This window comes from Leishmania panamensis (genome assembly GCF_000755165.1).
Source record: "Leishmania panamensis strain MHOM/PA/94/PSC-1 chromosome 19 sequence".
NCBI classification, from domain to species: Eukaryota; Euglenozoa; class Kinetoplastea; order Trypanosomatida; family Trypanosomatidae; genus Leishmania; species Leishmania panamensis.
The window spans coordinates 189,592-204,946 of record NC_025864.1 but is presented as its reverse complement, the minus strand read 5'-3'; the positions used below and the strand labels follow the sequence as shown (position 1 = coordinate 204,946).

The 15,355-nt window shown below is 59.5% G+C and overlaps 3 protein-coding genes across 3 annotated transcripts, besides 1 other annotated feature; all 3 read right to left on the bottom strand.

The window, feature by feature from the left end:
- Positions 1–659: 659 nt before the first annotated feature.
- Positions 660–1,010: a repeat region.
- A 2,613-nt stretch (positions 1,011–3,623) lies between these two features.
- LPMP_190510 (hypothetical protein) lies at positions 3,624–5,765 on the bottom strand (the record flags this gene model as incomplete). The annotated part of the gene is made up of 1 exon (XM_010699744.1): positions 3,624–5,765. The coding sequence occupies one exon, from the start codon at positions 5,763–5,765 to the stop codon at positions 3,624–3,626; it is 2,142 nt and encodes a 713-aa protein (XP_010698046.1).
- A 2,798-nt stretch (positions 5,766–8,563) lies between these two features.
- LPMP_190500 (hypothetical protein) lies at positions 8,564–10,273 on the bottom strand (the record flags this gene model as incomplete). Its single annotated transcript, XM_010699743.1, has 1 exon — positions 8,564–10,273. One exon carries the CDS (start codon positions 10,271–10,273, stop codon positions 8,564–8,566), a length of 1,710 nt encoding a protein of 569 aa, XP_010698045.1.
- Positions 10,274–10,792: 519 nt separating this feature from the next.
- Positions 10,793–13,837, bottom strand: LPMP_190490 (hypothetical protein; the record flags this gene model as incomplete). The annotated part of the gene is made up of 1 exon (XM_010699742.1): positions 10,793–13,837. One exon carries the CDS (start codon positions 13,835–13,837, stop codon positions 10,793–10,795), a length of 3,045 nt encoding a protein of 1,014 aa, XP_010698044.1.
- Between the last annotated feature and the right edge of the window lie 1,518 nt (positions 13,838–15,355).

Here is a 15,355-nt window from a genome sequence, read left to right as displayed (position 1 = left end):
GTGGTGGTGGTGGTGTGTGTGGTGGTGTGTGTGGGGGTGGGGGAGGAGGAGGGCGTAATGAAGAGGTAGAAGAGAAGCATGAAAAAGCCACAAGCAGTTGACGCGATTAAACCGCAAATGTGCAGCACAGGTATCATTCACTAGAGGTGGAGGAGGCCACTCGTTGAACACGCAGTGATGTCCACCTACACCCCACGCACACACACCACCTGTGTATTGGAGAAGGTCCATCGTATCGTGTCATGTGCTGCGTGTACGAGGAGAAGCGTAACCAAGAGCACAGCGGATGGGTGCGAGACGCAAGAATGAGAAGCAACTCCCTCTCTTGTTTTCCTTGGGGTGGCCTTTCCATCTCCGTTGAGTGCCTCCTTTTCTCTGCTGTCGACAGCGCCTCACATCTTTTGTTTTTTTTTTCATCCTTTACTTTGCTCGTTTGCAAGCGCACACGCACCTACTCTCTCTCACCCCCCCGATGCACATCGTCGATGGGTGTGGTTGACGCCCAGCACGAAGAGCACCCAAAGAAAAGAGAGAGAGGGAGGGAGGGAGAGGCGCTCCAACACACGCCATCCGCCTCACACCAAAAAGTGACACACAAAAAATCCACGGGGAAAAGGAGATACTCGTTAGGGAAAGAGGGGGGACTGCACGTGCACATTATTCCCTGCCATAGAGCGCGAGTAAAGGCCGCTCCATCCCGTCCTCCACAGGCCTGCCGCGTGGTGCGAAGCAGCCGCCGACACACGGTGCAGCACCCGCTGCCCATCATGTGGGCCGCACAGACGTCTTCACCGCTGCAGACCGCCCCGACGCAACGCCATGCAGCGCTCACCGCCGACATCCGTCGCGATACACTGCACGGGCCTCCCCACGTCGTCGCTAGTTGGTCCTGCCCGCACCAGGGGCGCCTCGGCATTGGCATTGGCAGGGGCTGCATGGCTTCCCTGCCCGGAGAGTGGGGGTGCACAGGGCCCTGGGAGACCGTGCGGAGTGGCACTCAGTCATCGAGGAATGGGGAGTGGGGCGAGACAACAAGGCTCCTTGTCGATGCACATCATACCCACGCACGTACGATTGTGGCACGCATTCTGTCATGCGTCGCTCTCGTTTGCACACTTGGCACATCTTTCTGAGTGAGCCTCTCCTTCCTCTTTCTCTCTTGATTGCGGTATCTCAGTGTCTATTGGTCCGCTGTCTGCCCTGGTAAAGTATGTAGCCCCAGAGGAAGAGGAGGGGAGAAGAAGCAGAGGTCACGCAAAGTAGAGCTGGAGAGTACGCCCACGCACGAGCACGCGAATGAGCAGCCAGGAGTCCAGCACGCGCTCACTCATAGAGGGAGCTACACGCTAGATCAAGCGAGAACAAAAAGGAGGCACGAGACGGGAGGACCAATACGGTACAAGGATGGAAGAAGAACCGAAGAGCAACAGAGCACAGTGGGTTTCACATGCCACGCACCCAGCACACACACACACACACACACACACATGCCCCTTAACAGAAGTGCAACACACGCAGAGACGGTCCACAAAAGAGAGAGAGAGAGAGACAAGAGAGACACACGCAAGAGGACGAGTGAAGGGGCCCCAGACCACACATACACGCGCCTTTGCGTGAAGGACGTCGAGAGAGGAGGAAGAAAACGAAGAAGAGACGAGGGAGAAGCGATGGAGGGTCAACGCAGCCGCTTACAAAGAGGGAGGCAAGGAGGGGAAGAGGGAGAAATAAGAGGAGGAGGGAAACCAATTCCAGAGGCCACCACGCACCCCTGCCCATGGCTTTGACGCCCTCTCTCCTTTCCCCGCCTGCCCCTTCTTCCCCATTGCGTACAGGCACACACGTCGCCTATCGGAATGAGGAGGCAAACCTGCCCAAAGAACACAAAGGAGAGATGGCGAGAGAAAGCAAAGGGGGAAAAAAAGAGGTGCCATTGAAGGGCACAGGTGGACATCTCGAGCACCAACTCTTCTGCACTTCACTTCTACTCATCAGCTACTGCACAACCTTCGGGAGTGGTGGTGGCGTGCCTAGACGTCCGAACTGTCTGCCACTATAGAATGTCAATCAGTGCGCACGAACCCACACACGGGAGGGCAGCAACAGAAATGAAGACACCATCGTGCGATCGGCCGCACCGCAGAAAATAGCAGCGTGCCACGACTCTCATGCAAAGAAGGACCCGCAAGAGTCGCTGAAACAGAACAACGAGAAGACAGCGACAGGGAGGAGGCTGACGCAGCTGCAGCAGCAGCGAGGTTGACGAGCTCCCGCACATACCAAACACAAAAGAGAGGCAAGATGGACTCTCCCCCTCCCCCAAAAAACACAGAGGTCAGTGAGGAGGATTTGTAGAGATCAATGCGTCTAGTGAGGGCGAAGCCAAAGGAGAGCAAAGAAAAATAGAGGTGGCTGAGGGAGTCTCTGAAGCGCCAGTCTACAGAGGCTTGGACATGCCTCCTCCCCCCTCCCAGGAGGAGCCGATCTTAGGACATCCTCTCTTCCCTTCTGTAGACAGCCCCGTGAGCCACGCGGGAATGAGCTGAAGGCACCATCGAGGTAGTGCTAAGTAGCTCTTCTGCTTCGGTTAGAGAAATGAGTAAGGGCGCGGAAAGAGAAGGAATGCGCTGCATCATCATGGGGAGGGGTTGGGGAGAGTGTTTCGGGCATCCGTCTCAGCGTGCAAGTGTAACGAATGGGGAAAAAAAGCCCGGAGGAGAGCCAGAAAGAGAGGCGGAGGGGAGGGGGAAGGGAAGCAGCGGACGCACTACGGAAAGTGACCGCTTCGCCTGACAGCTAGCTCATCTCTCTTGCTCAAAATGCGCACAGCAAGAGAGGGAATGAGATCAAAGCACATAGCAAGGGGGGAGGGGAAAGAGGAGGAGGGAGAGGGGCGGCAAAGAAGAAAATCGGTTCAAAGTCAAGAGAGGAGCAAAGGGCGTGTTGGTTCTCTTTTTTCCCTTCTGTTCTGCTTTTTTCTGTTTTTTTTTTTGGCTGCTGATGTTGATGTATTGGACAGCAGGACGGGAGGGAGGGAGGGAGAGGGGTGGAGTGGGGTGGGTGGGCCCGCAAGAAGAATTGATTGCAAAGAAACAAAACATGAGTACGAGTCCGTCGCTAAGCGCGTGTTGGCGAAGCAGAGGAGAGGGATACATTCACACAAAAGAGAGGGCCACACGGATAGCTCTGTATGTACATCACAGGGGTGTTCATCAAAGGCGAGAAGTAGAGGGGGAGGACGACGTAATTCGTTCAACCGTGTACAGATGTAAGGGGGAGATGGGGCACAGAGAAAAGGGAGGGGGAGGAGGGGGAAGGGAAGAGGAGGAGGGGGGGGGGGCTTTCGACCACAATCAAAACAAAGCGCAAGGAAACAGAAAGAAGGGGAGAAGAAACACACAAACAAAAAAATAAATGCATACGTAAGCAACGCACTCGATAGAGCACAGAGAGGCACACATGCACACACACACACAGAGAGAGAGAGAGAGCGCGCGCTGAAATCGGTGAAGAGTCGATGCACTGACAGTGCACCACCTCCTTTCCCTGCCAATAAAAGCGCCGCCACCTCAGAAGTGCACACACAGTCGTAAAGGGAAAGGAGGCGAAAGGCGTCCAGTTCAGCCCTATTTTTCCAGGCTCTCCTTCGCAATGCGCATTCGCAGACGTGCCAACTCAATGCGCAGCTCCTTATCGAAGTTGTCAGCCTGCAGCGTGTTCGCCGTCGCGGCAGCCTCTTCATTCTGCGTTGTAAGAAGCTGATGGTAGGACGCCGCCGCCACTGTACTGAGTGAGCTGTCCAGTCTCGGCATGGACGCTGCCGACACCGATTGCGACCGGAGCAACGACGCCTTGAAGTGATCCCACTCTTCCTCTTCACTGTCGTTAGCCAGCAGCGCGGCGATGCGAGCATCCTCGCTCAGGTCAGTGGCGGAGGTGGCAGTAGGAGTGGCACAGAACTGTGAGTCGTTTTCACAGATACCACCTCGTTGCGTACTCTTCTCTCTGCCTCTAACGATGCTGGCAGCAGCAGTGGTGGCAGAGAAGCTGTCCTGCGCTGCCCCGTGCGGCATCGCTAGTCGGCGCCGCAGGCCGGCGGTCGCATTTCCAGCCAGTATCCCCCCCGTCGTTAGTGCGGATGCGTCACTTGTTGAACTTCTAGAAGAGCCGAGTCGGGTGGGTGCCCTGGTCCACAGTGAGGTGAAGGGGCGGGCGACCCCCATGGCGGTCCTCGGGGATAGGCGTCGCTGAACACCTCCGCACGAGGTGGAGGGGCGCATGTAGACGTGCCGGTTTGCCACATCGACGGCGGCGATAAGAGGGTCGAAGACGTCGGTGTCCCGCACACACTCCTCGACCAGTCGGAGTTCCTCGGCCAGGGAATCATCCAGCGGGTCCACGTGTGTGGAAGCTGGCGCTGCGAGTCGTCGGCTTGCTTCCTCTGCTGAGGAGCCATGCAGAGGAAACGAGTCGAAGGAGCTGGCGACAGCAACGTCGATGGCAACATCATTGAGTGTCTGCAGCTGCGGCATAAGGAGAGCCACCCACGCTGAAAGGACGTGCGAGAAGGTCTTGTGCTCGCTTGGCGGCAACATCGGGAAACACACGTCACTAGAGGCCACCTTTATCGCACAATCCCTGCATCTCTCCTCAGCGAGCAAATCGCGATACGCGTCTCGCACACGCGCTTGATACTTGCACGTGAGCGGATTCCCAAGAAGTGACAGCGCACGCACCGCATGCAAGGAGGCGAGGACAGCGCCAAGGTCTACAGCGTCTTCCAGTAGATTGCCCTCCACGTCCAGCACTTCGAGCGTCTCAGACAGCGCCATTACCGGACTGACATCACGCACGTGGTTGAAGGGGAGATATAGCTCCACCAGTGAGGGGCAGCACGCTGCGATGCCGCACAGGTCAGCGACGTGGCATCTGTTTAACCAAAGATACCTCAACGCGCGAAAGCCGGTACCGAGGTGGCGTACACGGGAAAGGCGCGAGCCGTTAAGCTTCAGCGATGAAAGGGACGGTAGGTGTTCGCCAATCTGGTCGACGCCGATCATGGCGTCCGCATCCACGAGAAGCTGCGTGGTAAGCACACGCTCAAGATCCTCCCAGCCCGTCCAGTCTCGCAGCACGTCTGCGGTGACGAGCCGAGTCTGATAAGGTGTCGACAGCTCGTCTGCTGCATGGGAATGCACGCCGCCTACTGCTGCCTCCATCCTCATCTGCTGCAGCTGGGCTGGTGTGACCACCGCATCCGTGTTGACGCTGTCCTCCAAGATGAGGCACTGCGCCTCCGCCGCGGAAATGGCCAGCTCACGCTGACCTGCCAGTGGCGTGATAATGCCCTGCTTTCCGGGTACGCCTGCGACGCTGGTGTGAAGAGAAGACGCGCTGTAGCTGATTGCACCGCTGCTGCTGCAGCACTGCTGTGCGACATCCGTCTCCTTCTCGTAGTCATGGGGCACGTGATACGCCACGGAGGTCGGCAGAGGGCGCGTCATCGATGCATCCAAGGAGGTGTCACACTGAGTAGCCGACTCCTCCTCGATGCTGTCGTGGCCGAAAGCGCGGTGGCAGCGCGAGGGCGGCAGCGTGCTGCTCGCCAAACTCTCCTGCGTCTCGTCTGAGCTGACCATACGGTGACGCTTACTTCGCCCAATGCAGTGCATGAGCGACACTGCAGCTGTGTTCTCCACAGCACTCCACGACTGGGTGACGTCGGCAGTCGAGATGACTCTGGCATCCGCCGTCATCCCCTCACTCATCACACTTTTGTAGCTCGTCGTCGCGTGCGCCTGCGGTACGACACCGGAGCCTGTTTTGCGCTGGAGCAGTGGCTCTGCGCGAGTGGACCGTGGTGCCGAGTTGGGGTCGGTCGCGCACGCAGTAAAAATCTCACCACCCACGTGCGACAACGAGACTTCATAGGGAGAGGGTGACAGTGCCAACGGCAGATGCGCGTTGGCGGGTTCACCACACGTAAGCGACCACGCGTTGGGCCAGCCCCGCTCTTCCTTCTTGAAGCTATTGGATGCCAAGATGAGGGGCGCGCTCTCTGAGGTAGATCGCTGCTGCGTCGATAGGGACGGCGTCGTCAACGAGAGTGGCGCCAACCGAGCCGGAGGCGTAGGCGACCCGCGCGCCACGTTCGCGCGCGCAAAAAGACGCGGCCGGTGCGGTGGTGGTGTCGACACGACGCGCGACACCCCGGAGTAGACGAGAGGGGCGCCGCTCGCACCACCGCCCTGCGGCCGCGGCTCTGAGGACGGCGTCGTCGTGCGCTCCGCCGGCATGAAATCCATCGACTTCCCGTCTATTGCGCTTCTCTTCGCTGTTTGTGCGCGTGCCTCAGACTGTGTGCTGCAATACGCGGCCGTGGAAATGGGTGTAGACAGAAGAGGACAAGAGGCCGGAACGACTGGCGTACCTTGCTCGCCTCTGTGTGGTTCTGTTCCTGTACTCGCTCTTCTCTCCGGGGTGTAAGTGAGCAAGGCGCGTGTGCCTGTCGGGCTAGTGCTACCTCGAGCTTCACACAAGAGCTGATCTGCCACACGCCTCGCTTCTCGCCCTCTCTGGGTTGAAAGAAGAGGAAGGGGGAGGAGCACAGAGGAGGCGAGGAGGGGGGGGGGTGCTGCACACTTCGGGAGGGGTGAGACGTGGCAATGAAGCACAGATGAGCCTCAGCCCACCGACACCCCCACGCGCAGCAGAAAAATAAAAACGAGGGATGGAAGAGTCCACCTGACAAGAAGAAGAGGGGGAGACACCGAGGTCAAGGCACCACCGACAGACTCGCACACTACAGTAATCAAACGAGAGTCCCGGTAAAGGCGATCAGCGCTACACAACAGACAAGAGAGGGGGACGTACACCCCCCCCCTGACAAGCACAGCGGAAGAGGGGCAAAGGCACACGGAAACAGGAGGTGGTCAGAGGGGCCGGTGGATGTGTGTGTGTGTGTGTGCGCGTGGGGGTGCGTGTTACGCCAGCGGCGCAGCGGATCGGAGAAGCCACTCTTTTCCCTTTCTGCGTGTTTGCCTGCTTTGCCCGCTCAGACCAAATGTGCGAGAAGGGAAGAGGGGAGAGGTAGAGGTTTAAAGCGCGTGGTTGTTAGACCGCCTTGCATGTGTGCATGCATGTGTTTTTCTGGTGGGTATACGATGTGGGCGATGCTGTCGCACTGGTAGTGGAATGCACAGAGGGAGGTGGGGAGGGGGGAGAGAATGGGGTGATTGAGGACAGAAAAGTGATGGACACGTCTTGGTTGGTGGGAGTTCAGCAGGGGTGGGGGTGGGGGGAAAAAACGGGTCTGGAGGGAAGGAAGAGGGGGGAATAGGAACAAGATGGTCACTGCTTGGTGGTACGCAGAAGAGAGCGAGAGCGGGCGCAAGAGGAGTGCAGCCGTTATGGCTATTCCGAAAGCGAGCGCCACACACAAAGAGGCATCACTGACCCGATGCGCTGTGGCATCCCCAACGCACCGCCACACTTTGGGTGTTTGTGCGTAGGAGGGCCGCCGGTGGGCATCATTCGCTATCATTCTCACGATGGAGAACAGGCGGCAGGTCATTCGGCGGACGCCATTCAGATGAGTTGCACCATCGTAGCATATACAACAGAACCGAAAGCGAAGTGCAAAACAGACGATGGATGCGCTCCATGTGTAGTGCAAAGAGGGAAGAAGGCAGAGATGGTGGTGAAGGGGGGGGGCATCGCACTGAATAAGTGTGCGCCTGTCTCGGTGTAGGTGCAGGTAGAGACGAGCTGACGGGGGCAAGGGTAGGCACAAGACGACCAGCACACACACAGACACACACATGGACATTCGCATACGCACACGCGCACGCCACCCTACATATGGTATACATGACCGAGCACCACAGAGACTGACAGAGTGAAAGGTAAAAGAGGGGGGAGGGGAGGGGGGGGGGGAAAGCAGAAGTGAACGGACGGGACGGTGGGTCGCCTCCACACATACACACAAAGAAAGGAAAAAGGACAGAACACAACGAGGGCGGAGAGGGGTGCCTTCCCCCCTCTCCCCGTCCCTTCTCCACTGTCGCCGCGGCCATCGTTGATGCTAACGCACGCACGACGCCCGTATCCAACTACCGCGCACCCACTCCACTGGGCAAAAGGAGAAGAAAAGGAAGACAACAAACAAACACATCCAGTACAGATGCCTGTGTACTGGCGGAGTCTAGTGTACATCAACCGCCTCCATCCGGCGGAGGAAAGGGAGTGGGCGAAGAAGAAAGAGGGTGGCTTGATGTGAGCGTGAAGCACAATACCCGAACAGCAACGGTGGCAAACCAGCGAAAGCTGCAAATGCGAGGGAAGCTGAGAGCGTGGGGGGGGGAGGGGGCGAAAGAAATGGGGAAACATCAAAAGTGAAAGCACAGAAGGAGTTCACCCCTATAGAAGACTGAAGAGCAGCGAGACTGCACAATTCTTCAGACGTACGCATAGAGCCGCCAAGATCGTGGTAGCGTTTCTACTCCACCATTCCATGACCTACAGGCGTTTGGCATGCATACATGTGGGTCCCTCCCCATTCGCTGCGTCACAACTCGGCCAGCGGCGCGGCGACAAAGCGACCAATGTGCTCGCACACAATCACCCTCGACGGCACGTAGCGAAGGTACAATTGGCGCTTCTGTTTCTCCAGCTCGTGTCGCTCCATCAAGTTCATGGAAGCCCACCGCATTTCGCGCTCTCGTTTCAGGTGCGCGTCGATCAGGCCATACGGAGGTGGTGTCGGCACCACCTGCATGACCGCGTAGGAGGCTGGCACCACGCCTTGGTGTTCGAAACGGTACCAGTGCCAGCACCTCTGGATGCACATCGCGCTCGCGTCCATCAAGTCGCGCTGCCACACAGCCGCCACCTTCAGGGCCTCCACCTTTTCGTCACTGCGCCGCGCCACACGAGCTCGCGCCTGGCTTTCTGTTGTCGCTCGGCGAATGCGTAAACGCTTCATTAACACATACATGCGGAACGTCCGAGAGATGATGCGCACGTTCTTCTCCAAGTACTTCTCTGTCAGCTTCTTGGTGTTGACCTTGACGATGGCCTGCTTGCTACGGTATAGGCGCTGCACCACGGCGGCGTTGAAGTCGAGGTCCTTCCGGTGGATGTTCTCCGTCTTCCACTCGGCACGAGAGAGAGTCTCTGGCGTCGTCAGCGCCAACGCTTGCTGCGCGTTTCGCTCACGCATATTTGCGTTGATCGCCTCCACTTCCTCCTGCGTAGGGGGTGGCACCGGAGCCCTGACTTCGCGAAACTGCAACAGGGTGCGGTTGTGCAACGCGTTCTCACCAGTAGCGACCAGCTCGCCCGCGGTCGGCGCCGGCTGGCATGCCTCTGCAGTGCCGTACGGACGCCGCCAGGGGAAGTACAGGGAGTGCTTGTGGGTCGGAGGATGCTCTAGCGCGGGCGGCCACTCTGACTCGGGCACGCCCTGCGCCTCGCATTCACGGCGCTGCTTCTCGCGCAGGTACCACCGCACCATCCGTTGGATGAGCACTGCGGCGTAGCCGTAACGGCAGTGCTGCCAGTAGATTATATTTTTGGTGTTCTCGACACGGCCCGTAATGTAGCGCGCCATTCGTTCCTTCGCCCACTCTTTCCGAATAGCGTGCAGCTGCCGTAGTCGCCACCGCGCTTGCAGGCTGCGCCACCAGCACTGGATGCGCCTGACACGGTTGTTCAGCACCTCGTCCAGCGTGCGAGCCTGCTGAAGTCGGCGGCGGCACAGCACTCCTCGCCACATCCGACTTACCTCTCGCTGGGCGCGATGCTGCCGGGCGCCTGCCGTGGAAATGTCATTTTTATACACCGGGCCGGGCCGGGCCCGTCGCTTTACTCGTGGTGGCATGTCACCGGGGGGCTTTGGCGGCGCAAAGACGGTATAGACCGGGTAATCCACGTCCTTGTAGAGGCCAGGGAAGGTGGCGGGTTGATGCGCAACGACGACGGCGCCTCCCTTGTTGCTCTTCGTCACCACAAGACCGTATTGGACGGTGGAAGCGCCGCCAGCCTGCAGCACATCCGTCTCAGCAACGGGGTTTCCGGCAGCCAAAAGGGCGTCGGCGGAGTGAGTAAATGATGTGCCATCCTGAACAGTACCTTGGTCTCTGCCACAGCCACTCAGCAAGGCAAGGCTGCTGGCCTTGCTGACATCCGCCGTCGTGATGTTGTTGGGCTGGGCGGCGCCGTTCTGCTGGGACGGCGGGCTGCGCTCCCATGCGTTGGTTTTGAAAAGAGTGCTCATGAGTGCTGTCTGTGCAGACGTGATGGCCCAGCGGCAGAGGCGGCCATTTGATGTGTCAAACACGCACGAGTCGAGAGAGGGAAGAAGGGCCGTTGTCCAGACGTGATTAGTAGAGAGGGGTGGGGGGGGGGGGGAGCAGGGCTGAGTCACAGCAACGGCGTGCCTTTGCGTGCCGAGAAGCACGCAAAGGGGCGAGGAGGACAGAGGGGGCGCGCACGCCCCCAGAATGGATGCCGGCGATACCACCGCTTCACATACAGTCGGAATGCAACGCGCAATTGGCATATGTTGACGGGCATCGCTGATGCAAATTCTTTGCCATTCCCGAGTCGGCGAAGAGTGCGGAAGGGGGGGGGGGGAAGAGAAAGTTAACAAAGACTGCAGCACCCCCGTGTGCAGTGGGTGTGTTTCGGATTTTCCAGCACCCACCTCGCCATTAACATAGACTCACTCTCACGTATAGACATGCTACACTCACAGACCCTTTTCCGGTCCTGCTGCTCCGCGGTGGCTAAGGCCCTAGTCACCACGTTGCCGGCGAGTTATGTAACCTCGCTGTGCAAAGTAGCGCCGTGCATTCGCGCGCTTCCGTTCTTCTTGCGAGAGAGGCGTCGTAGTGGCCGTGGCTTGCACTGCACCGCCGTCGTCCGTCTGGTTTATCGAAGGCGATGTGTCCCCAGTCAACTCACCTGAGGGTCGAGGCACTGCGATTGCCTGTCCCGCTTCGAGCTGCACTGGTGTGGCTACCTCGGTGAGCGGCGAAGACGGCAACGGCGAAGGCGAGCGGTACGAAGCTGTGACGACAGCATCTGCAATCACCTCATTTGCCGCTAGCAGCTGCTGCACACGGGTATGCGAGATGTGCGGGAAGGAGCTCTGGACGACAGCCGCGGAGGCATCGATGCTCACTGGCTCTCGTAGAAGGATCTGGTCGTAGCAGCAACGCACCTCGCCACTTGGGAGAGACGTAAGTGCACTGAGGGTTGCGGTCACTTTCATATTGGTTCTGTTGCTGCCTTCGGCCGCAAACAGGGGCAGCGTCGTCAATCGAGACGCAACGCTCTGTGCGTACTGCTCCACTGTCTCGGCAGCCTCCGCCACGAGTGCGGACACAATGCAACGATCAACCTCTTCTTGTTCCTCAGCCTTGTAGCGGAGTCGCGCCTGCCTGAGGTCATCGCGGGTGAGCACTGTGCCTTCGTCCACGAAGTTGGCGACGCGCATGCGCTTGTAGGGTAGTCCGCTCAGCCGCGTTACGCGGTGCAGAAAAAATGGTGCGACAGTGTGGCGGAAACGGAGGCGTGTGGCGAGCAGCCGCAGCGCCTCCAACAGCGACTCGCGCTCCAGCAAGACAGCGCGCCGCTGTGGAATGCTTCCCTGTTCATGTGCTGTGGCATCCCCGCTAGTCGGCGGAAGAACCAGCAAACCGAACTCGCCGCAGAGCTGGCGCAGTTCGGCGTTCGTCATGCGCGGCCACGCATCAGGATGCAGACGGCTGTCCAAGAACGGTTGCAGTGATGAGCGCATCGGCGCCGCAGACGCAGTGGTCGAAGAGACCGTGAGCCCCTCGCCGAACCTATCGCGCGGCGGCGACAAGGGTGGCAGCGGCAGCGAGGGGGCCGCTCGTGAGCGGAGATCAGAAGATGCCTCTGGGGAGCGAGTGCGCGCATCGCGCTCGTCGTCGCTGCCGCGTGAGTCGGCATCCACCGAATCGGTACCGGAGTGAAGCTCAATTACCTCCACCGGTGCGGGTGACGGGGTGTCGACTTCTCGAGTCGGTAACCCACCGACTCCATTGGAGGTGGTACGAGGATCCGCTGCGTTGACGCCGAGCGAGGCAGCCCATCCGCCGGCACCGCTGTCGGGACTGTTCTGAGTGTATTCCAGCGCCTCGATGCCGTACTCCGCCCACCACTCGTCGCTGCTCGGCACATTCTCTATCGTATTGACGTTGGCATCAGCGGGATCTGCGAATGGGCTTTGCTGCACAATCAGTGGGGAGTCTTGAGCCACCCAGAGATAATCGCCCATGTTGCCACTACGCCCTTCAGCTGCGACCTTGTCGTCCGAAGCAAGAGTAGGGCCCCTCGGAGCCTTGCTTGCATTGCTCATCTCGACGTGCGTGGAGAGGTGCTGAGTGCCGGTCGTCAATCGACCAACGCTTTCGCAGCTGACGCCATCACCCTCTTCGTCCTCGTCGTCTCTGATCAAACGACACTCTACCGCCCCTCTTGGGGTCAGAGCGCTAAGTGCCGCTGTGCCGGCGCACCCTTCGCCCTGGAGCGTGGCGGCTGAAGACAGCGTAGAACAGCAGTACAGGGCGACCACCGGCGCGGCTGTGGAGCGCACTGTTGTGCGCGTCGATGTGTCGGTGCTGGTCATGACTGACAGAACTTCCCTATCAGCACTCACGCGATGGAGCGCGGCAGCAGCAGAGAAGGCGGCACGTTCCTCTGGCTCAGCCCCACCAGACACGGCTGCCGTGGGAGAAGGGGAAGAGCAACTGTGTGTCTCGGCACCTTTGATGCCCCCTTCCTCACTCAGCATCCAGAGAACTAGCTCCGTCGGTGTACCCAGCTCCGCTGCAGCACCAGGAGCATACGCACCCGCGGCTCGTGCCGAGAAAGGTATAGGCTGCAGAACAGCGCGTAGGGGTACACACTTGTTTGCCACCGTGTCGTCCGTGAGAGGAAGAGCCGTTGAATACCTGATGGCCTTCACCTCCGCGTTGTACGACCGCAACGCCTCTCGCAGCGCGTCGTCGAGGCGGTGTCGTGCATCTTCGAGTTGGCCCTCCAAAAAAGTGCTTCGCTTCGCAGTGTCGTTGGTGGGGAGAGAGGTACCAGTAGTCGCGAGTGACGACTTTATCTGCCCACTTTGTCGCGGCTGTGCTGAGCTCTCGGGCACGAGGGCAAAGGAGTCTCGGTGTTGCTGCTGCTGCTGCGATGCGTTACAAGATGCGCCGCTATCCATCGCTGGATATCGCGCTGCGATAGGGTGAGCGTCAGGGCTTGCCGTCTTACCTGTCGCCTCCGATACTGGTAATACACTGGCATCCCCCGGCGCCACCGTTGGCTCTAGTGGGGGAAGCACCTGCACCTCAGTGTAGGTGGATAATGCGGCGAGGGATATGTGGCTCGTGGTCACTAGATCGTTGCAAACGGGGCGGTGAGACTCCGCAGTGGCGGAGTCGTTTTCTGTGAACACATCGCCGAATGCATCAGGTGGCGCGCTCAATGCGGCTAGTGGCCAGTGGGCGCTTGCTGAGTCATTTCCATCCACACCGTCAGGTCCGCTTAGCTCCTGCACGACGGGTTGTTGCTCCACGGCCTCACGCAAGGAGCATAGAACGGTCGACAGACCCGATTCGCACGAGTCGCAAGCCGTGGACAGCGCCGGAGGAGGTACCAACTCCTCCGCGTTTGGGGATACCTCCTCCATCTCATAGCGCGCTAGGCGTGCAGCAGAGGCTACGTTCGCTCGCTGCGCACCGCTGGGGAGACTCTCCTCACCGGGCAGCGCATCACCAGTGTCGCCGTCCGTACTCCCCTCAGCTTGAGGCATCCTCGTCTCAACATCGCACAAAACAGCACTTTCTTCAGAGCCTCCACGGTGGCTGCCTCTGCTGTGGCTGGTCAGGTCGCTCGTTGTCACGGCATCGACGTCCTCCGCATCCACATCGTACGGTGCTACTTTGGTCGCTGTCCTCAATGTCGCGTCCGCGCACTCTCCCTGGCTACCACGACCGGCGCGGCAACAGCGGTGCCGCCCAGCTCGACGTCGACGAGCCGCTGCTTCACGAGAGTAAGTGCACCGATGTGACAGCTGACCCATTAATTCGATGGCGCGCGTTGTGAGCGAGGGACAGGAGGAAGAGGCTACGAAGAACGCTGCATGAGGCGGCGGCACCTTCAACGATGACGCAACGACGTCACCGCTGCCGCCCGCGATGGCATGGGGGTCTGCCTCAGCGAGGCAGAGGTCGGTGGTGGTGGAGTGCGGCTGCAGCACGTGGTCGCACACGTCAGAGAGACGAAAGAATGCGCTTCCATGAGTGCCTACGCAGCTGCCAAGGGTAGCAGAGATCTGCATTGACTGTTGACCGCTTCCAGTGTCACTTCCTCTTCCGTCCTCAGGGCCACCGCTGTGCGCTGTACAGGTGGTCGTCGCCCTGCTTTCCTTCGTTTTGACGGTGCGCGACCGGCTTTTCTTTGCACAAAGACTCTTGGCCACCCCCTTGGCGACGCGGTTCTCCCTCAGTGCGCGCTGGCGTGCCTCCGTAGCCTCTGCTTTGGCACGACGAGCTTCATCACGTTCCCACCGTCGAAACCCTCGCAGCAGTTCGTTTTGTTGTTGCAGCGACGCAGAGGGCCCCAGCAGCACGCTCGCGTCCTTCAAAGTGGAGCACCACTCCGCCAAGTCTGAGATTGATCGAATGTCGAGATCGCACATGAGCCGGGCGGAGTAACCTTGCAGCTGCACACCCGTCAGAAACTGCACGACAGGATGTGACAGCGACAGCGGGGGCGATGGTGACGCACTTGGAATCGAGCTGCGCAGCGCGGGCGCTTGCGCGAAGGTGTCGGCGACTGCAGTGGGGGTGATAGCGTGTTGGTTGCTGCTCGAGCAGCGAGGTGGTGTTGCTGCCTCCTCTTGTGTCTCGCTGCTAGCGGACGAGCTGGAGGTGCTGGCGCCGCCCAGATCGCGGTACCAAGTTGAGGATTCCTCTTCCGCAACGGCAGCCGCGTGCGCCGGGGACCCCGAAGCACTGCTCGAGCGACGAGTTGGATGACCGTTCAGCGTCACTGCCTCATCGACTGGAGTGGCGGAGGAGGTCACCTTGACCAGTGGAGGAGGGCTGTTTTCATGGCAAGTCTTGGGCCTGCGTAGACTACCCTCCACCGCGAGGAACCGATGCAGCACTGACTCAACCTCGCCAGACTGCGACATGGAAGACGCGATGGTGAGAAGTGCAGGCAGAAAAACATGCAAACCTTTAAAGCGCCTACGAAGGAGAGAAAGGACGATATGGCAGGCAGCGTCACGCAAGAGGAACGAAAAGCGAGAGGACAAGAGACACGT